General features: G+C 36.5%; 1 protein-coding gene across 1 annotated transcript in view; it reads left to right on the top strand.

Annotated features, from left to right (window-relative positions):
• The window catches only part of LOC105336879 (multidrug resistance-associated protein 1), a 44,875-nt gene that overhangs the window by 15,428 nt on the left and 6,324 nt on the right, over positions 1-23,123 (top strand). The window contains exons 10-26 of the mRNA XM_066075281.1: positions 485-805; positions 1,339-1,476; positions 1,773-1,919; positions 2,436-2,520; positions 2,839-2,908; positions 3,352-3,478; positions 3,838-4,014; positions 5,014-5,181; positions 5,299-5,476; positions 7,916-8,018; positions 10,063-10,342; positions 11,519-11,750; positions 12,034-12,344; positions 16,305-16,504; positions 17,378-17,501; positions 18,129-18,230; positions 18,444-18,590. Of these exons, the coding sequence (XP_065931353.1) occupies positions 485-805; positions 1,339-1,476; positions 1,773-1,919; positions 2,436-2,520; positions 2,839-2,908; positions 3,352-3,478; positions 3,838-4,014; positions 5,014-5,181; positions 5,299-5,476; positions 7,916-8,018; positions 10,063-10,342; positions 11,519-11,750; positions 12,034-12,344; positions 16,305-16,504; positions 17,378-17,501; positions 18,129-18,230; positions 18,444-18,590 (2,910 nt within the window). The remainder of the gene's footprint in view (positions 1-484; positions 806-1,338; positions 1,477-1,772; positions 1,920-2,435; positions 2,521-2,838; positions 2,909-3,351; positions 3,479-3,837; positions 4,015-5,013; positions 5,182-5,298; positions 5,477-7,915; positions 8,019-10,062; positions 10,343-11,518; positions 11,751-12,033; positions 12,345-16,304; positions 16,505-17,377; positions 17,502-18,128; positions 18,231-18,443; positions 18,591-23,123) is intronic.

Genomic DNA, 23,123 nt, shown 5'->3' on the forward strand with positions numbered 1-23,123 from the left:
ATACTTACTCTTTGACTAATAATAAGAATATAGCTTTTGTAAGCATGACTTACTAAAGTGTAGGGAGGAAGGGATAAATTATTTTGGTATGATTAAAATTAAAGTTTCATTTGTAGGCATTATTTACCAAGGATAAGGAGGAAGGTAATCCTAGGATATGAAATATCTGGGAGTGAAAATAAAAATGTAAATTTAAGTTATTTTAACTAATTTCAGTCTCTGACGATAAGTAACGCGGCTAAGGGACAGTACACTATAGGAGACATTGTAAACTTGATGTCAGTAGAATATCAGCAGTTATTGTACCTTATTTATCTATTTTCAGTCATTAACGATGAGTTTATTTTCAGTCTCTAACCATGAGTAACGCGGCTAAGGGACAGTACACTATAGGGGACATCGAACCCTGATGTCAGTAGAATGTCAGCAGCGATTGTACCTTATTTTAATTAATTTCAGTCTCTAACGATGAGTTTATTTTCAGTCTCTAACCATGAGTAACGCGGCTAAGGGTCAATACACTATAGGTGACATCGTAAACCTAATGTCCGTGGACTGTCAGCGGATCCAGGACGCCTTCATGTTCCAGTACGAGATCCTTTCCTTCTTCCTTGTCATGTCCGCCGGTATTTACCTTATTTGGAATCAGATGGGCGTGGCTACGCTCGGAAGTATCGCGGTGATCGTTGTCATCACGGTGCTTAACATCATCTTCGGGAAGCTTCAGCAGAATTACCAGAGCGTTATACTGGCGCTCAAGTCGAGCAGAATTAAACTGCTGAATGAGGTTCTCAATGGAATCAAAGTAGGTGCAGCACGGCATGTCATATTGTTTCATGTAAGGTCATTTATATTAGTGTATTTTTAAATTAGGTCAAACCCTTAAGCTGATATTATATTTTATGTAAGCTTACAATTCATTGTTGTTAATCTCTTACTTTTTTAAACTGTTTTATACTAATAATAATCAACCACTTCAAACTGTTTTTGGGTATTTGATTAGAAACGACATGCATGTAATCATGATAATAAAAACAAATCTTACACTGTGTGTATGACTGTGACAATTAAATTGTGTTCATTTATAAAGTTTGAAATGGTATCAACCTTGGTGCAATAAGAATAATTTAAAAAAAAAAGTAAAATTGTTCTTTAATGACGGGAAACATGGCTTTTCTATTGATGATCTGTCTTTTTGATCAAGATGTTTCGTCGTCTTCTAATCCCAGATGGATGGCCTTGGATAGATTGACAATCCAAAGAAAATGTTTGTAAAATACAAGAAATCGAATACTTCTATAAAGCTATAATGTAGATCTCCATTTCCTGATTCTAAAGGTTTTAAAGATGTATGCCTGGGAGCCCTCTTTTACCCGGAAGTTGTTAAACATCCGCTCACGTGAGATGGTGTTCCTGAAGAAGGTCTGCGTGGTGACGGCGTTCTCCATGCTCTTCTCTGTCCACAGTCCGTTCATGGTAAAGTTCTACATTTGGATTACTAGTCTTGGTTTTACTTCTTAATACTCAATTGTTGAACGTTAATGGAACGTTTCCTCATTTTGTACTTCTCTGTACGCAGTCCATTCATGATATAGATTCCACAACTGAACAACTTTTGTTCTGTTTTCTACCGTTAATGGTACGGTACAACATTTGGAAACTGTTGTACCTCCTTGTTCACTGTCCATTTATGGTGCATTCAGATTTAAAAATCCTATATATTGTTTCATCTTATGTCAATTTTTAAAGTTATCAGAATCTTTCCTTTCCAGATGAATTATTTTATTTTACTCATTTTCACCTTGATGACGTCATCATCTTACCTGAGCGCTAACAAGGTGTTTGTTTCTCTGTCTCTGGTCAACACCTTACGGTTCACCGTCACCATGGTTCCCTTTGTCATCACGGGGCTTATCCAGGTAGTTCAATTTTTCCAAAGATTGCATCTAAAAATATCAATGTTAATTAAAGTACATCAAAATCAAAAATTGTACTCATAGTTTGAACGTGCTTTTCATTCATAAACAAGCACAGTGCTAGCGTGTTAGCTACAAACCTACACGTCATAAATCCCGCTGGACCTTTTATACATCTTTTTTCCCAAATATTTCAAAACATACTTTTTGCCAAATGTTTAAGATATATAAAATCAAAATTGATGAAATAATTTCTATAATAATCGATTATTTTTATCCTCATTATTGTCGATGGTATCACCTAAAGACTTTATACCACCTTAAGACTTTATACCACCTTAAGACTTTATACCACCTTAAGTCTTCGTTTGTTTGTTTTAACGAGGTAACGGACTCTCTTTACAATACATTCTGATTTCAGGGCATTTTGATAAACGATTATATATGCATAATAAACAATATACACTGCATCAAAATAATGAAATGTTATCTTACATCTGCTTCATTTGTATTATGAAGATGTTGGTGTCCATCAAAAGAATTGAAGAGTTTTTATGCAAGGAAGATTTAAAGCCGGATAACGTTTCTACGTCAATTAACACAGGTATGTTAAACATATTAACGTTATATAATTATATAATACTTCCCTTTTTTCGAATTTCAAAAAGGGGATATGTAATGTAATTCCATTATACTTAAGTCAGTCGATGTTAGATAAATTAAGATAAGTGAGTTAGTTTTTAGCCGGGCTCTGCTGAAAGCAGAGTCCTGGCTGTAGGCAGGCAAATTTTAAATTACTTAATTTTTTTTTAAATTTCAAAAAAGGGATATGCAATGTAATTCCATTATATTCAAGTCAGTCGATGTTAGATGAATTAAGATAAGTGAGTTAGTTTATATGAGTTCTTGACTTTGATTTCAGGGTATGCTATATCCATTGAGAAAGGCCACTTTACCTGGAATCGAAGAAATCCTAGAAATACTTTAAACAGGTAAGGTAAGATGTGGCGAGACAATGTTGCTCTTTCTTGGGAAATGATTACATCGACTTGTCAAAAATGTGTCATGTTGCATAGGCTTTGTCAAAAACACCAACACAAGTCTTAATTTCAGACAAAAGTTATAAAATGTTAAAAAAGTTAATTTTTATATGTAAAACAAGTTCATTTATGTGTATTAAGAGCCGATTAATGAAGGTAAGTGATAGAATAAATTGATAGATGTGTACTTTCCGATTGATATTTGAAGATGTTGCAATTGTTACAAGTTGTAATAGGACTTGTTACTAGTGATTATAATTTACCTAGGAAAAAAAACTTAGGTAGAAGAAGGAGGAAAATAAATTTAATTTTGAAATCTCAAAAACCATTCATACAAGCTTACAATTCATTTTCTTATATATCTAAATGACGTCACTTCTTCTGTGATTGACCAGGATAAACCTGAGGGTGGGGGAGGGTAAGCTGGTTGCCGTGGTAGGACAGGTGGGTGCCGGAAAGTCCTCACTCATAGCCGCCATGCTGGGGGAAATGGACAAAGTTCAAGGTCACGTCAACGTCCAGGTATGCGCACCTCTTACTTCCGGTCTCTATGATTATTAAGTTTCGCTTACTTTTTGCATCATTATTGTTATTCAAGTTATATAATTAGTTACCTGTCTTCCATCAATATATATTTGTATATAAATACACACGATGAATAAATGACTAAATTATGTTTTGTGCAATATTTGAGAATTCAAAATGACGTCATTATGGAAGCTTAGTTTTTCCCGAGCTTAAATCATTAATTAATAAATAAATCAATGAGTGAGTGAGTTCACCAAAATGTCAACAAAGCAAGTAAACAATCAAGTGAACAATCAATTAATTAAAGATTAATTTATCAGTCAATAAATCAATAAATCAATCACTATATTCAGGGCTCGGTGGCGTACGTCCCGCAGGAGGCGTGGATACAGAACCTGACCGTCAAAGACAACATCCTGTTCGGCAGCAAGTACGTAGAGAAGAAATACAGGCGGGTCATTCAGGCATGCGCACTTCTACCGGATCTAGCGATACTCAGTGCTGGAGATAACACGGAGATAGGAGAGCGGGTAGTGTAAATATTCGGTGATATACGTATGAGAAAAAGCATTATAAAACCAAATAGTAAGCCTACTGCATCTTTTTTATAAAAATATAAGATTTTGCAAAGAAGTTTCAAATCGTAGCAACATTTTACAGCAAACACTGAATTTCATAGGCAATGAATATGGTTTTGCAAATTCGGGCTTACAAAGGATCTATAGATTTCAAACACGCACAGTATCCCGATACTTTGTTAGATGTAAGACACTGTACACCAACTTTTATCATGACTGCTTAATATCGCGATTTACCAGAAATAAACTGGTTAAAAGGGAATAGTTTTTGCGTTCATCAGGAAGATTATTTTTTAATATAGATACCAAAAACATTTGTTGTCTGGCTCACGGTGAGAGATATTCGCGACAACGGGAATCTCGCGAACCTCGCGAAAAATTATCGCACGCGAATAAAAGTTGGTTTACATTATCCCTTTCTGTCAATTGCGTGGTCAATTTTATTGGCAAACATAAATACCTGAACCAGACCTTTTTTTTAAGTTGGGGTTCTGTTTGCAATCAAGAAATGAATTCAATATTTATTTGTTTACACAGTTTAAAATGGATTTGGGCAGTAAACGCTTTATAGACAGAGAAGCTGGTAGTTAAGAAAGGTAAACTGTCCCAAACCATTTTATATCTTGTAAAACTAATACATACTGAATTCATTGCTTCAAATCTAATTATTTGTAATAAGTTGTAGATAAAAACTTTACCTTTAAAATGGCATCAATTTGTTCAAAATTTAAACGTAACAAAAGGCGGATTGACACTTTTTTTTACTTTAGTTTTACTGTGGGAAGGCAGCATTCTTTATACGATATAAAGCATGTTAAAATAAGCCAATCAGAAATCGCGTTGCAATCAGAATATAATTTAATGAAAATCAATAATCAATTCGTCTTTATATTTAGGATACTCTTAGCAAACACCATACATTACCTAACTACTAGTATTTTTAATATTCAGGGAATAAACGTCAGCGGCGGCCAAAAGCAAAGGATCAGTCTGGCTCGGGCGGTTTACAGCAACTCTGATGTGTACCTTTTGGACGACCCTTTATCGGCTGTTGACAGTCACGTAGGCAAAACTCTCTTTAAGGAAGTGATTGGTCCAGAAGGATTACTTCGTCATAAGGTGATAACTTTGATGATTGCACAGTTCATCTGATAATTAGATCCGGTATATTTAATTCATCGGATAGTTTATTGTTTAAATTATTAGATGAGGAAAAAAAATAACTTCTTATTACAGACACGCATCCTCGTGACGCACGGCGTCCATTGGCTGCCGAAAGTGGATCTGATTGTCGTAATGGACAACGGGACCATCTCAGAAGTTGGAAGCTACGAGGAACTGATGCAAGAAAAAGGGGCGTTCTCACAATTTTTGGAGGCCTACCTACTACAGGAGGATGAAGAGGACAGTGAAAGTAAGACCATGTTTACAGTGAAAGTAATATCATGTATTTGTTTACAGCAAAAGTAAGACCATGTATTTGTTTACAGTGAAAGTAAGATCATGTTTACAGTGAAAGTAAGATGATGTATTTGTTTACAGTGAAAGTAAGATCATGTAGTTGTTTACAATGAAAGTAAGATAATGTATTTGTTTACAGTGAAAGTAAGATCATGTTTTTGTTTACAGTGAAAGTAAGATCATGTATTTGTTTACAATGAAAGTAAGATCATGTATTTGTTTACAATGAAAGTAAGATCATGTATTTGTTTACAATGAAAGTAAGATAATGTGTTTGTTTACAGTGAAAGTTAGATAATGTTTACAGTGAAAGTAAGATAATGTAGTTGTTTACAGTGAAAGTAAGATAATGTATTTGTTTACAGTGAAAGTAAGATAATGTATTTGTTTATAGTGAAAGTAAGATAATGTATTTGTTTACAGTGAAAGTAAAATAATGTATTTGTTTACAGTGAAAGTAATATAATGTATTTGTTTACAGTGAAAGTAAGATAATGTTTTTGTTTACAGTGAAAGTAAAATAATGTATTTGTTTACAGTGAAAGTAATATAATGTATTTGTTTACAGTGAAAGTAAGATCATGTTTTTGTTTACAGTGAAAGTAAGATCATGTATTTGTTTAGTTGTTTACGGACTTTTTTTTGTTGTTAAAAGGGGAGAACATAGTTGACATAGAAAAAAGTGAAGGTATGCCCGAACGATTATAAAAATCAAAGATATGTTATTTTGTATGGCATGTAGTTTCTTATATGCATTTAAATTTTTTGTTATATGAGTTCTCCGACTTTTCCGACAAGAATTCTGAGAGAACCCCCGTATGATTCAGGTTGTGAAAAATTTAAATTCCATCAAACTATATATATATGTCTCAGTAATTGATATATCTCAGAGAAATTGTATGGATCCAAGCAATATTGAACTCTAGTCTCGTTCGCCAGAGTAACTGCAAAGGAGAGTTGATTATAATCAAATACCAATTTCCAAATAGGGGTAATCTTATGTTTAATAAATGTAAGATGACGTTCTTTTCTCTGATATTTTATTTTATTGATTTAAGAATTGTTGTTTAGGCTGTTGAGTCACCTTCAAAAAGTCTCTTGAGGGTGGCACTTTCATCTGGAGTACTCCATCTGACTTGTATGATAAAACTAATAATCTTTCCTGGGTTTGATTTTTTTTCCTCTGACGTTGACATTCTCTTTGATAATGATTTTTTTCTACTGACATTATTCTGTGATGATGATCGATATTTACCTATATTTACATTTTTTACAGTGTCTTTTCCTGTGATAACACTACGTATCGATTTTGTACTATATAACTCATAATACAAATGACGCCAAATTGAGGCACCAGCGGGGTTCGCTTAATTATATCTAAATATTTAATCGTACGATGGCTTAAAATTATATAAATATAAGAAATACGGAATCATTCTTTGAATATTATGAGGTGATAATTTCGGTCGGGGCGTGATCAAATCTATCTATTAAAATTATATAAATATAAGAAATAAGGAATCATTCTTTGAATATTATGAGGTGATAATTTCGGTCGGGGCGTGATCAAATCTAATATTGGATTTGATCACGCCCCGACCGAAATTATCTATCATAAAGCCCTTCGGGCTATATTGGATTTGATCACGCCCCGACCGAAATTATCACCTCATAATACTCAAAGAATGATTCCTTATACCTTATCTAATAATGGTACGTCGGACATGTTTCATAATAAAGATGATGTTCTCTGAGTGTGATTGTTTTTTATCCAGTGACCTCATTCTCTCTGAAGATGTTTCGCTGTTTACTTGTTTGATAATAACGATGATGTTTTCTGATTATGATTCTGTGGAATCATTAGATTTCGTGGTGGCTCAATTTTCGTGGAATTCGTGGGTACCTTTCATCCAAGAATTAACATCCTCCACGAATTAATAAATTAAGGGAATAAAGGCATATTTCCTTTGTAAGTTTTAGAGAATACACGAAATTACGTCCCCACGAACTTGTAAAATTTAAGCAATCCACGAAAATTGGCCTCCACGAAATTTAATGATTGCACAGTATGATGTTTTCTGACTATGATTAGGTTTTTTTTTTCCAATTTCTCTTTTATAATCTGTCTAACTTGTTTGTCTTAGTTTTCTCCAATGACCACATTCTGTCCTATTTAAATACTCTGTCTAATTTCATTGTCAACGTTTTCTATAATGAGAACGTTCTCTCTGATAAAGATACTCAAACTTGATTGTCTACGTTTTCTCCTAGCTATAGCCACATTCCCTCTGATGAGGGTACTGTGTCTAATTTCGTTGTCTATATTTTTTTTTCAAATGACCACATTCTCTCCGATGAAGGTATCTGTCTAACTTGTTTGTCTACGTTTCAGTTGCCCGGATAAAGGACGACATGTGGGAACAGCTGGAGTGTGTGTCGGACTACGGCCTGTCAGCAGACGACAGTGACGTATTAACCCGCCGACAAAGCGCCAGGTATAACAACACACCTGTATCACCCGAGGCGTGTTTGACAGAGAGAGTGCTCGCAAGTTCTCGCCAAAATTCCGTATACACGCAACAGAAATCTTGGCGAGCACTCGCTCTGTTAAAATCGCCTCTGAGTAGGGGCAATAACAACGTATGTGTAACAGGTTTTTTTTTTATAAAAAGCTTACCGTCTTTTGAGCAAACTCTTAACAGCAATAAGATATCAAAGACAGTTTAATTATTTTTTTTATATAAATGTCGCCTTCTTCTCCATGCAATAGCGTGCCGAACTTTTTTATTAAAAACATGTGCCTTTTAAGCGTGCGTGCTTAAAATTGAAAATTATTTACAGCGTGTTATTTATTTGAAATCGACTGTAGTAGGTAAAAAGAGATCTTAGGAAGGGTTGTATCACTGTAGTAAAATCAAATTTAATACAACTGCATTTAGTATCATTAATTTTTACTGATATTAGTTTCACCGTATCTAATATACAAACTTGTTTACTGATATTAGCCATACGGTATCAAATTTCATTGGTATTTGTATAATCAAAACAAAAAAAGGACAAATTATTTCAAGAGATGTTACAGAATATTGCTTTTATCTAGTTAACAGAAAAATGAAGGCCTGAATTTCACTAAGAGCCATTTTTATTGTTCTTTCGTTTTCTCACTTTTTAAGGCAGTACAAAACACCCCTGAAATTACTTATTTGAAATATTTTCTCAAATACACAAAATAATCATGACTTAAAATTATGTAAAAATTTGTTTCAGTCCATTATCTTAAGAAAAAAATATAAGTCATACCCATCAATTACTCAAGGCCAAATTTTAGGATACAACGTATTCCGATAATTTTGAAACGGATGGTGTTCAAATGATTTTTGTGCAATTTAGCCTTATATCATTTAAAAATGCGTAACTTGTGTTCTTTTCAAAGTAAAGACCTGAAATTTGGACACAACCACCACCAGTGTTTAGGCTTTATGTAAAACAAATTTCAAGATCATATCAACTGGTCAAAGGTCAAAAATGATGACGTAATCTAGGATTTTTATCAATTTATACCTCCGTCAAATATCCTTAAACCTTAATTAATCTAAAACCAGTGGTTAAATTTTCTTTATGTTGATATATTTTAATTACAGGGTCATGACAGTCATACTGTTAAATTTTATTCACATTTGAATGAAACATTTTCTTTTTAGATACCATTAAGTGCTGCAAATTTTCGTCTTAAAAGAGTATTCACAAGCGCTAGTTTTACATTATATCGCATGAGAAATTATCTTAAGTTACAAGTTATAATTTATTTCAGTATTTTTAAGTAACAAGAAGGTCTCCTGTTGAATTAGCAGCACAAATATTTGTAATATCTCGAAAAAAATACTTAATGGCATAGAAAATTATAACAATGACTATTTCATTTTACACTCCACTGAAAGGAGATTCCATGATAGGTGTGGGGCGATGTGGGAAAACATTTTGAGGTTCGATTTTTTTCAAAATTTTAAGCATTAAAAGATTTCATTGCAAAGAAAAATATATAAAAAAGTCTGAAAAATTCAGCTGATCTGTTTCGTACTACCTTATGATTTGAAATCTGCAGAAATTGTTAAGTCGTACGTAAAATCAATCATCAGAAAATTATCTCCCTTGTGCCGAACAGTATATCAACCAATGAAATAAATGTATATTTTCACATCATGTATTTTCTACCAATCACAAAGGAGAGGAAGTGCACAGTCCGGAGACTGTAAATAATTTCAACTCTTTATACCGTTTTCCAAGGAAGACGGTCATTACCCAAAAACAACTTTTTCTAGCGTGCGGGAAAATTTTGCAAGGTTCGCTAAAAACGTATTGAAAAATTCTTTCCGCAAGCTATTTCTTAAATTTCTCCTCTGTATTATTCTTGGCAGATTTATAACTTGATCGCAAAAATAAATCATTATATCTTATAAATATATATATATCCTGCATAAATTGTTATACTATATTGGTGCACATTTTTGTTGTAGTGAATATCTTATGTCTCTTTTACAGAAAAATGTCAACCCGTCGGAAATCTCGTTTTTCAATCCCATCCGGTCGAAGAATGTCATACCTACATCCGGTGTCAGAAAGCAGTTCCGAAAACGAGTCATCTGGACTCCTCCATCGATCAAACTCAGCCAGACGCTTGTCTACGCACGACAAAGTCAACTCTCTTCAGAAGCTTCATCGCTCTCTGTCTGAGGGGCGGATCCTGCCGTATGACGCGGGGGCGGCGGAAGAGGAAGACACGGGGCGACTCATACAGGAAGAAACGTCACAGGAAGGAACGGTAACTCATTGATTTCCTGTTATGAAATCTACTGTAGTTTCTACAGTTTTCATTAAATGCAATGTTTGTTGATTTCATTGCTGAGTAGATACAATGTACTCGATATGTTCATTGGAGTTCATTTCAATAGAATATACACTGTAATCATATTAACAAAGCCACTAGTCATGGTTTTGCATAACATTTAAAATCGATTCTGAGATTTTTTTCGGAAAATCAAACAAATGATATCCACGAATGTAACATGGGATGTACGCCACACCCATATTTATTTTAATCGCCCACATTTGTATTTAAATTTATTCATATCTATTACAGGTTAAGCTATCGGTGATAATCATGCATATCGTGGCGATGGGCGTGTCTGATATAATTTATTTCAATATATTCATATCACGTACAGGTGAAGCTATCGGTGATAATTACATATATCAAAGCAAAGGGCGTACACTGTTATAATTTATTTAAATTTATTCATATCACGTACAGGTGAAGCTATCGGTGATAATTACATATATAAAAGCAAAGGACGTACCCTGTTATAATTTATTTAAATTTATTCATATCACGTACAGGTGAAGCTATCGGTGATAATTACATATATCAAAGCAAAGGGCTTACCCTGTTATAATTTATTTAAATTTATTCATATCACGTACAGGTGAAGCTATCGGTGATAATTACATATATCAAAGCAAAGGACGTACACTGTTATAATTTATTTAAATTTATTCATATCACGTACAGGTGAAGCTATCGGTGATAATTACATATATAAAAGCAAAGGACGTACCCTGTTATAATTTATTTAAATTTATTCATATCACGTACAGGTGAAGCTATAGGTGATAATTACATATATCAAAGCAAAGGGCTTACCCTGTTATAATTTATTTATATTTATTCATATCACGTACAGGTGAAGCTATCGGTGATAATTACATATATCAAAGCAATGGGCGTACCCTGTTATAATTTATTTAAATTTATTCATACCACGTACAGGTGAAGCTATCGGTGATAATTACATATATCAAAGCAAAGGGCTTACCCTGTTTGATTTATTTAAATTTATTCATATCACGTACAGGTGAAGCTATCGGTGATAACTACATATATCAAAGCAATGGGCGTACCCTGTTATAATTTATCTAAATTTATTCATATCACGTACAGGTGAAGCTATCGGTGATAATTACTTATATCAAGGCGATGGGCGTGGTCGGATCATTCCTGTCTATGCTGTTCGTCCTCTTATTCCAAGGGTTGAACGCCTTCAGTAATTTCTGGCTCACTTTTTGGACGGAAGATGACGTCATAAAGAACCAGACACTCGTCAATACACAGGAATACGCGGACCGGAAGTACTACTATCTCATCATCTACACAATACTGGGAGTCCTTCAAGGTGGACCACTTACGGCAGACTTATATTAGATAGAGTTTAAATACATAAATAAAAGCAAACATTTAAAAAACTTTTTCATATATGAAATCTATCTATATGCTAGTTTGGTAAATTTTCTATCTAATATGTATGCTATATATTTTTTTCAACAAATAAGCGTTTTTGTTATTGTAAAGTATTCTTTAGACGATTTTGGATGGTTTTCTTTATCCGCTCCCTGGTTCTATTTCTTGATCCGCTCCCTGGTTCTATTTCTTGATCCGCTCCCTGGTTCTATTTCCAGGGATTTTCCTCTTCATGTTTGCTTACCTGGGACTGACCCGGCTCATCAACGCCTCCGGATCTCTCCATTCCTCCATGCTGTTTTGTATTTTTCGTTCCCCCATGGCGTTCTTTGATACGACCCCCGTCGGTCGGATCATGAACCGTTTCTCCAGCGACATCGACATCCTTGACGACCGCGTGCCGCGCACCTTCCGGTTGTGGGCCATCATGCTGTCTACACTGCTCGTGATTTTGGTCGTCATATCCGTTAATACACCGGCGTTCATGATCGCCATTGTCCCCGTAGGAGTCCTCTACTTCATTATGTTGGTGAGATCCTTAGTTTGAAAGGTTGATTCCTCTTGTAAATTCTCGGGCCTTTCCGGCAGGCTCAGAAAAAACAAACACCTTAAATGTATTACATGATACCCTCCACCTCCTTTTTTTTTTTTTTTATAAAAAATGATATACATTAAAACACGCTTATAACAAAGTCCTAGGGATGGACATGTTACTTCGCTATAAGCGGAACTCGTTATATCCGTCAAGTTTTCAACATGTAATACAGTCCTGGGGGAAAGAAATTCACTACGATGTAAGCGTTAATTTATTATAAGCATGTTCGCTTTAACCGTGTATTACTTTAAATACATCAAAGTTTACGATCTGTTGAGATGTGAGATAGACTTCATTAAAGTCAATGATGAACACTTACATATATCACAGAGGCGACACACAAGCCTGTCTAGCCGATACTTATTTTAATGGGAAGCGACTCCATTTTGTACAAAATTCTAACATCCGGTAATGTTAATACATTCGAGGTGTTTTCCGAGCCTACCGGAAAGGTCCAAGACGTTGCGTTTAATTCCATCTATGTAGTTGTATTGTGTGTTGATGTTATATTTGTTTACTGTACATCCATATATCGGTGGGAACTGGTTACTGTTTACAGGGTTATTTTCGCCCCGTGTAATTTTCGCTCTTCTACACCGTCTGTTTTGCCACGTCTTAAATTCGCCCAGACACAGTTGTGTTGTAAGAGAGATAATTTGAAACATTGGAATTCGCCCAGTTTTAAATTTGTCCGCTGAGAACGAGGGCGGAAAGAGCGAAAATAAAACGGGGGCGAACATTTCTCCGTATACAGTATTGCCCATGGTTTCCCCATACATCGTTATGTTGGTAAGATATGTTAACCATAATTACAACGGTAAGAACTGTTGAATTCTCGTTGCTGCTTCCCCACGGCCAGACAATAAAGGTTTAAATTGTGTATTACCTTCCATCGATCTTACAACTGAAGGTTTAACAGTCTCTATTTAAAGGTATTACCTTCTTACAGCCGGACAACTGAGGGTTTAGATTGTGTCTATTCGGAGGTATTACCTTCTCACGGCCGTATAACTGAAGGTTTAAATTGTCTCTATTTAAAGGTATTACCTTCCTATGACCTGAATACCGTAGGTTTTACTCTATATGTAGAGGTATTTGTAACTTTTAAATTCCCATGGCCCAGACAACTGAAGGTTTAAGGTAAAGGTCCATACCCCACTTGATAAATAAAATGCGTACAGATTTTTTTCATATTTTTCAAACATGTATATGAGCATATGTTCTTATCAAATTTTACTCAGTTGGCTGGTCCATCGGTATCATTAAAGCTATGGCCGTGGCTAAAAATAGAACCGATTGCGGAAAACGGCGCTTTTTTCATACATAATGAATCTAAGCCTAAGCCTGAAATTTTACTTTCACAAAATCATTTTTTGACTTGTATCCTATGTAAAATGAAGGAATTATCATTTCAAAACAAATAATTTTTTGTTCACTTGCTTATTTATTAAAATATAGATAAATCTGCTAACAAATGAGATAAAATGATTTAAATTTTCAAAGCGAATTTAAGCTCTTGTAATTTTATTTACGTACAGAATTCTCTGAAATATTGATATTATTTACCCCTTAACGTCCTTAATCAATTGGAAATAAAATTACCCAAAGGACCGGCCTTTTCAGGATCACAATGGGCGTATTTTTGGTAAAAAACATTAAAATATATATTTTGAAAAAAGATCCGTAAAAATAAAATTGTGCATAGGTTTATTATTTCATCACTCTAAAAAAATATTTTTAGTTTGTTGTTAAATAGGAAACATGATTTAAACAAACTGTTGATTAATCTGTATTATTTAAATCGCAAAAGATGGTTTCTTTTGGAATCTTTAAGTATAATGGATCGAGATCGGTATTAAGAAATTGCAGTCACACGCGTGGATAATGCTAACTACCTGATATGCTTTTAAGACAAACCTCTGTTCAACCTTTTTTTAAACTGGTTTAAAGACTGTTCTTAAAATGAAATAACTTTTCTTCAGCGTATGGTTTTAATTCTAAAAACATTTTTTGTGTGGAATATATATATATGCTCGTTGCTAAGCGAAAAGGATAAAGATGACATCGGTCAAATTATTTCCCCTTGTGTATTTATCTCCCTTATGCACTGGAATAGATCTCGGTCATGATTTCGTTTTGGGTGTTTATGGACTTTCGGGGATTAATGTTCAAATATTTGGATTAAATTCAACCTTATAATGCATTGATGTTTATGCAGGAAAACAGTAAGAGGTCTATATTTTCAAAACGAGTACGCAATCGACACAACCCAGTCAAGTTTTCATTTCGCTGATTAATAGCGAGCGCAGCTCGCCGGCGCGCAGCGCCGGCGCGAAGCGAGCTCTACCGGCAAGGCGTGTGTGAATAGAAAATTCGGACTAGTTGCACATTCATTCAACGGATTTTTTTGGCGTCAGTAAATCGGACCAGTAATGCCTTGTTTTAATCGTCCCAGTAATCCCCTGTAAATATGGTTTCCCATTTCACACTCTCACGAGAACAAGATAAAAGACTATGTATATCATGCATTGTAAATAAAATAATTCCATTACATAAGACTAACAGAGTTGTCGTTCCTTCGAGTGACGTCACAATCGATTTCTTGCACATTGATCCCACAGAATTTTTCGGAGTCAGTAAATTTCGACCCACAATGCAATTTATCAATGTCGGACGATCTCACTAGACTTGATTCCTTCTCGCGAGAATCAAAGTTAAACTTTTGAGAAACAGATAAATTGTGTAATTTCATGAATATCATGCTTTTTAAGTAAACAAAACAGTATATTTCACTTAGTTTTTTTTCAGGGTTTTTTTCAAAGAGACAGGCGACACTTGACTGACGTCAACTTTGACGTCACAATAAGGGGAAACTACTCTAAGTAGTTATTGTAAATCTGCTGGAATATAAATACCAAAATCTTCTCAAAATCTTGCAAAGCTAAAGAATGGTGACATCTTTTTTTTTTTTTAAATTAAATAGGAAACAGTTGTAACTTGCTTTCATTTGGATGAATGCTCACATTTATTTTATTCACTATATATTTACAGTAATTAATTTCCAAGAACGTTTTTTAAAAGGGGGCGCGGCAGCATCATTTAAAAAATATTTACAAGTAAAATGAAAAATAAATTCTCAAAATCAGGGAAATTCTAATCCGGGTGAGGAATGGTGAGTGCATGGTATGCATTTAGCTCTATAACTGCTCAATGGTATCATTATTTTCACATTTATTACATCCTCCCGGGGGGGGGGGGGGTCCAAAACCGATTTTCTTATTTGATACACAATTTTTTTTATCCGTAAATTATATATTTTTTAAACGGGGGGGGGGGGGGGGGACTCTATGATAAGTCAATTTTATATATGTAAGTTTAAGAAAAATGTCTGCTGCAAGAAAAGAGGAAATAAACTGCAATAAACAGTATGTTAAAATCGTTATTATTCAACAACATTGTAAAAACTGAGATAAATTCTATTTAAATAAATAAACAATATTAAAAATTATGAATTATGAAAATTTACAAGAAAAAATAGGCACGTTTATATTTCATTTTGCATTCAAATTCATTTACGTTACATTGATACTTTTATTTTTATTGATTTATCATAATTCATTATTTGATCAAATGCTGCGCGCTCGCCCCAACGGTCGCACCGTAAAACATATTAGGCCTAATTGATTGCAGTTGTCAGTATTTTGAATAGCTTTGTTTTGAATCAATTTCTAGGTCAGCTTGATTTCAGAGCAAATTAGACCCGGCCTCGTTAAATTACACCTTTTAACGCTAGCTCTCAATTAGATCGGGCACGGACAAGACGTAATAACGCGTGAATTACGTCAGACGTTGTTTTGTGACGTATGGATAATTACCTTAACTGTCTCTATTTAGAGGTATTACCTCCCCACCGCCAGACAACTAAAGCGTATCGAGGGCGTGACCCGGTCCCCGGTGTACAACCACTTCAATGAGTCTATAACCGGCGCCAGCTGTATCCGCGCCTATAGAGCCGTGGACAGGTTCATCACCGAGTCCCAGGCCCGAGTGGACATCAACTCGACGTTCTACCACGCCGCCAACACAGCGTCGTGGTGAGTAGTAATCAGTATAACACTTCAAACAGAGAGAGAGAGAGAGAGAGAGAGAGAGAGAGAGAGAGACAGAGACAGAGACAGACAGAGACAGACAGGTTACATACAGACAGAGAGAGAGAGACAGAAAGAGAGAGAGAGAGAGAGAGAAACATACTAGGAATGTAGAATATAGCGTTGAGAGAAAGAAAGAAAAAGACAGCTATACTCTGTCCCAAGATATTTTGGATTCACGTTTAGACGATTTTTAATAGAAATACACTTACCTGTGAAAGAAGTGCAATTGAAATAGTTGAAAGGGATATTTTCCAAGATAATTTCATTGACACATTATCATCTTTCACTCGGAAAAATTCACAGGAACGAAAACAGATTCCTTACGGAGATTTATAATGAGGAATGTTTACATCTTTTCTCCATTCGGAATACACTCGGAATACATCGCGCAATATTTCAACGTTATCATCCGGGCTTGCTGCAATGCAAAATCTCCGTAGACATCACAATTTTTAGCATTGTATTGAAACCTGATAAGCTAACAGGGGCGTTTTGACTGAGAAATCTTGGAAATTTTTCATACTTTTGAATGAACATCGTTTGGATCCTGAGGTATTTATAAATATCAAACAATTAAGCCAAACGTGAATCCAAAATATCTTGGGACAGAGTATAGACAGACAGACAGACAGAATAGACATTTGCTCACCGTCTTTCAACGTCGCAAACACAGCATCATTGTTGAAAAAGTTTAGCAAAACCAACTTCTAATTTAAAATAATACTATTAGTATCTTCAGACATTGCTAGATGATAAAGATATGGATAAAACTACATTTTATGTAACAAACATGTACGGTATCTCTTTATCTTGTAGGTGGATCGGTATACGACTAGAGCTACTGGCCAATTTCTTGGTCCTGGCGGCCGCCCTCTTCTCCGTGTTTTCAGACACCCTTTCCGGCGCCGGGATAGGTCTTTCTTTGACGTATTCGTTACAGGTGATAGTAATACAATCAAAGTACTAAAATTGTGAAAAACAATCAAAATCATAAAACTGAGAAAAGTAAAATAATGAAATTATGAAAAGAACAAGTGGTAATTATGATTATAAGCTTTCAAATTACTGATAATAAGTCATAATTTTATAACTTGGATAGATATTGAGTTCATTTCTTATAATCTAATTTTCTGTAATTTGCAATACAAATTGAGTTCGTTTTACTTTTAAAAATGATATTAATCTGTTCAAAATTCAAACGTAACGTTTTCGACGTTGGTGTATTGTGACGTGTCTTGTGACGCGCAAACCAGGTTATACAAATTTAACTAAATTTTTCTATCCAATCAAATGCCGCGTTACAACCAAAATTAAATTATTTGTCTTTTTACTTTTACTTTATGCATATTTTCCTAAAAGCGTCTTTTAATGTTTCTTGAACGTAAATGTTTAAAATTAGAGAAAACGACCTTTTCATTAAATGATCACTGATCATGTTGTCCACTAAGTTTTAAAAGTTTTCGTGAAGACTGTTATGTAGTTTGTGTATTGAATCACTCGCATTGTCTACCATATTTGTAGTTCTTGTATTGATTTAATATATCGAATTGTCCGTCTGTGTGTACAGGTTGTGATTGCCCTTAATCTAGTGGTACAGTCAGTCAGTGAGATGGAAATGAACATCGTGTCGGCGGAGAGAGCGGAGGAATACACTAGGCTTGCACCAGAGGTAAAGTGACAGTCTTCCATTATGGAACTTTTTTATTTAGAATTCTTGCTTCAATTTAAATAGGTTGAGTTGTTTCTTATAATTCTTATAAATTCTTATAATTCACTGTCCATTTTATTCTTCATATCAACTAACTCAAAAATTTTTTTTTTGAAAATTATATAAACAAAACGGATATTTTGACAATATTGACTATTTTTTTTTATTTATCAGGCTGAGTGGATTGAGCCCGGGAGTCGTCCGCCTCTGTCGTGGCCGGAAGTGGGCCGGCTGGTGTTCAAGTCATACACCACGCGGTACCGCCAGGGGCTGGACCTGGTGCTGAGAGGACTGGACTGTGAGATCTCAGGGGGAGAAAAGGTGAGATGGGTCGGTGTGAGATCTCAGGGGAGAAAAGGTGAGATAGGTCGGTGTGAGATCTCAGGGGGAGAAAAGGTGAGATGGGTCGGTGTGAAATCTCAGGGGGAGAAAAGGTGAGATAGGTCGATGTGAGATCAGGGGGAGAAAAGATGAGATACGTCACTGTGAGATCTCAGGGGAGAAAAGGTGAGATATGTCGGTGTGAGATCAGGGGGAGAAAAGATGAGATAGGTCAGTGTGAGATCTCAGGGGGAGAAAAGGTGAGATAGGTCGGTGTGAGATCAGGGGGAGAAAAGATGAGATAGGTCAGTGTGAGATCTCAGGGGGAGAAAAGGTGAGATATGTCGGTGTGAGATCAGGGGGAGAAAAGATGAGATAGGTCAGTGTGAGATCTCAGGAGGAGAAAAGGTGAGATAGGTCGGTGTGAGATCTCATGGGGAGAAAAGGTGAGATAGATCAGTGTGAGATCTCATGGGGAGAAAAGATGAGATAGATCAGTGTGAGATCTCAGGAGGAGAAAAGGTGAGATAGATCAGTGTGAGATCTCAGGGGGAGAAAAGATGAGATAGGTCAGTGTGAGATCTCAGGGGGAGAAAAGGTGAGATAGGTGGGTGTGAGATCTCATGAGGAGAAAAGATGAGATAGGTCAATGTGAGTTCTCAGGGGGAGAAAAGGTGAGATAGGTCAGTGTGAGATCTCAGGGGGAGAAAAGGTGAGATAGGTCGGTGTGAGATCTCAGGGGGAGAAAAGGTGAGATAGGTCAGTGTGACATCTCAGGGGGAGAAAAGGTGAGATAGGTGGGTGTGAGATCTCATGGGAGAAAAGGTGATATAGGTGGGTGTGAGATCTCATGGGGAGAAAAGATGAGATAGGTCAATGTGAGTTCTCAGGGGGAGAAAAGATGAGATAGGTCAGTGTGAGATCTCAGGGGGAGAAAAGGTGAGATATGTCGGTGTGAGATCTCAGGGGGAGAAAAGGTGAGATATGTCGGTGTGAGATCTCAGGGGGAGAAAAGGTGAGATAGATCAGTGTGACATCTCAGGGGGAGAAAAGGTGAGATAGGTCGGTGTGAGATCTCCTGGGAGAAAAGGTGAGATTGATCAGTGTGACATCTCAGGGGGAGAAAAGGTGAGATAGGTTGGTGTCAGATCTCAGGGGGAGAAAAGGTGAGATAGCTCAGTGTGACATCTCAGGGGGATAAAAGGGGAGATAGGTCGGTGTGAGATCTCAGGGGGAGAAAAGGTGAGATAGGTCGGTGTCAGATCTCAGGGGGAGGAAAGGTGAGATAGGTCAGTGTGAGATCTCAGGGGGAGGAAAGGTGAGATAGGTCAGTGTGAGATCTCAGGGGGAGGAAAGGTAAGATAGGTCGGTGTCAGATCTCAGGGGGAGGAAAGGTGAGATAGGTCGGTGTCAGATCTCAGGGGGAGGAAAGGTGAGATAGGTCAGTGTGAGATCTCAGGGGGAGGAAAGGTGAGATAGGTCAGTGTGAGATCTCAGGGAGAGAAAAGGTGAGATAGGTCGGTGTCAGATCTCAGGGGGAGGAAAGGTGAGATAGGTCGGTGTCAGATCTCAGGGGGAGGAAAGGTGAGATAGGTCAGTGTGAGATCTCAGGGGGAGGAAAGGTGAGATAGGTCAGTGTGAGATCTCATGGGGAGAAAAGGTGAGATAGGTCGGTGTGAGATCAGGGGGAGAAAAGATGAGATAGGTCAGTGTGAGATCTCAGGGGAGAAAAGGTGAGATATGTCGGTGTGAGATCAGGGGGAGAAAAGATGAGATAGGTCAGTGTGAGATCTCAGGGGGAGAAAAGGTGAGATAGGTCGGTGTGAGATCAGGGGGAGAAAAGATGAGATAGGTCAGTGTGAGATCTCAGGGGGAGAAAAGGTGAGATATGTCGGTGTGAGATCTCCTGGGAGAAAAGGTGAGATTGATCAGTGTGACATCTCAGGGGGAGAAAAGGTGAGATAGGTTGGTGTCAGATCTCAGGGGGAGAAAAGGTGAGATAGCTCAGTGTGACATCTCAGGGGGATAAAAGGGGAGATAGGTCGGTGTGAGATCTCAGGGGGAGAAAAGGTGAGATAGGTCGGTGTCAGATCTCAGGGGGAGGAAAGGTGAGATAGGTCAGTGTGAGATCTCAGGGGGAGGAAAGGTGAGATAGGTCAGTGTGAGATCTCAGGGGGAGGAAAGGTGAGATAGGTCGGTGTCAGATCTCAGGGGGAGGAAAGGTGAGATAGGTCAGTGTGAGATCTCAGGGGGAGGAAAGGTGAGATAGGTCAGTGTGAGATCTCATGGGGAGAAAAGGTGAGATAGGTCGGTGTCAGATCTCAGGGGGAGAAAAGATGAGATAGGTCAGTGTGAGATCTCAGGGGGAGGAAAGGTGAGATAGGTCAGTGTGAGATCTCAGGGGGAGGAAAGGTGAGATAGGTCGGTGTCAGATCTCAGGGGGAGAAAAGGTGAGATAGATCAGTGTGAGATCTCATGGGGAGAAAAGGTGAGATAGGTCGGTGTGAGATCAGGGGGAGAAAAGATGAGATAGGTCAGTGTGAGATCTCAGGGGAGAAAAGGTGAGATATGTCGGTGTGAGATCAGGGGGAGAAAAGATGAGATAGGTCAGTGTGAGATCTCAGGGGGAGAAAAGGTGAGATAGGTCGGTGTGAGATCAGGGGGAGAAAAGATGAGATAGGTCAGTGTGAGATCTCAGGGGGAGAAAAGGTGAGATATGTCGGTGTGAGATCAGGGGGAGAAAAGATGAGATAGGTCAGTGTGAGATCTCAGGGGGAGGAAAGGTGAGATAGGTCAGTGTGAGATCTCAGGGAGAGAAAAGGTGAGATAGGTCGGTGTCAGATCTCAGGGAGAGAAAAGGTGAGATAGGTCGGTGTCAGATCTCAGGGGGAGAAAAGGTGAGATAGGTCGGTGTCAGATCTCATGGGGAGAAAAGGTGAGATAGATCAGTGTGAGATCTCATGGGGAGAAAAAGTGAGATAGGTCGGTGTGAGATATGAGATAGGTCAATGTGAGATCTCAGGGGGAAGATATGATAGGCAAATTTGGAATCTTAGGGAGAGATAAGCTTAAGATAGGTCAATATGGGGGGGGGGGGGGAGAGAAAAGGGGAGATAGGTCGAGGTGAAATATCAGGGGTAAAAGGTTGGATATATCGAAGTGAAATCTCAAAGAAAAAATGTATAATACAGATGAATGTAAGCTCTTAGGAGAAGAAAAGTTCAGAAAGGTCAAAGAAAAAGGTAGGATAGAACGATGTGAAAACTCAAAATGAAAAGGTACATATCATAGAAAGAACAGGCTAAATAGGTCGAAAAAATATCCTTTGGTTGAAACGTTAGATAGGTCGAAGACACTTTTGATATCGATGATAAGGGTACGATAGATCAATGCGACATATTACGGGAAGAACGGGTAGGATAAGTTGATTTAAATACTTTAAAGGCGGGAAGGTAAGAAAGAGCGATGTCAACTATCAGAGAGAGAGTAGGTAAGTTTTATTAACATTAATACTTAAATAGTTGATTAATTTTAAAAGCAAGATTACCGACCTAATTTTAGATAATGAAAATTAAAAAAGAAGAAAAGACATACTAAAGAATTTTTTTATCAGTACATATATGTACTTTTAAAAGAGTTAAAACAAAAAAGCAAAAACATATTAAACTAAATATGCTCTCATTTGAATATTTTTTAAATAGTTAAGGTCTTCCGTTTCCAACGGAAGACCTTTCTATTATTGTGCGGGAAAGATTATTTTTCTTTTTTTTTTTTTTCTTCCTAGACGCGAACTTTGAGGCTTCATATCTTGCTCATTTCTAAACGGTTTTTGCTCAAATTTTCAGGGCTAATGTACTTTACAAAACACTATCTTAAGCAATTCATAAAATGTAGAATTCTCTTTCTGTTAAAGAGTTATTCCCCTTTTAAATTTTTTTAGGGCCTTTTGTTTCCAGACAAAGGCTCCGAGACTATGATAGCAGGGAATGGGAATCCAACGAATTTGAATAACAGAGACATTGTAGTTGTGCACATCTGTTTATGTTTTTAGATTACGTTTTTTATTTAGGAAAAGGTAGGGGGTCAAAAAACAGGATTCAAAAAAGTGCAAAAATTTAGACATGTTTTCCTTTATATCTTTTGAACGAAAAAAATTTTGTAAAGACATGTAGAATAAAAGTTGTGCAAAATAACAAGGGCTTTCATTTGACACCAATAAAAAGGGGCTGGCCCCTTAAATTAAGGGCCAATGGCCCCTAAAACATTTTGCTTAATAACTCAAAAACGGTTAGGATTTTGATATGGCTGTCGCTGGAAAAGTTGTTTGTTGGGATCTCATGAAGGTCGTTTCAATGTTATTTTGTAAGTGGTTTGTGTAGTATGAGTGTAAAAAGCTTTACATGTTAGCATGTACCTGTTTTTATTTGACAAGTTAACGAAAGACTTTGTGCGTACAACTGGCATGAAGTTACCGCAGAAAGTATGCTGGTTTATACAGGAGGCATTAATTCATAAGAATTTTTTTTTTTAGAA

Source organism: Magallana gigas, chromosome 1 (genome assembly GCF_963853765.1).
Source record: "Magallana gigas chromosome 1, xbMagGiga1.1, whole genome shotgun sequence".
NCBI lineage: Eukaryota > Metazoa > Mollusca > Bivalvia > Ostreida > Ostreidae > Magallana > Magallana gigas.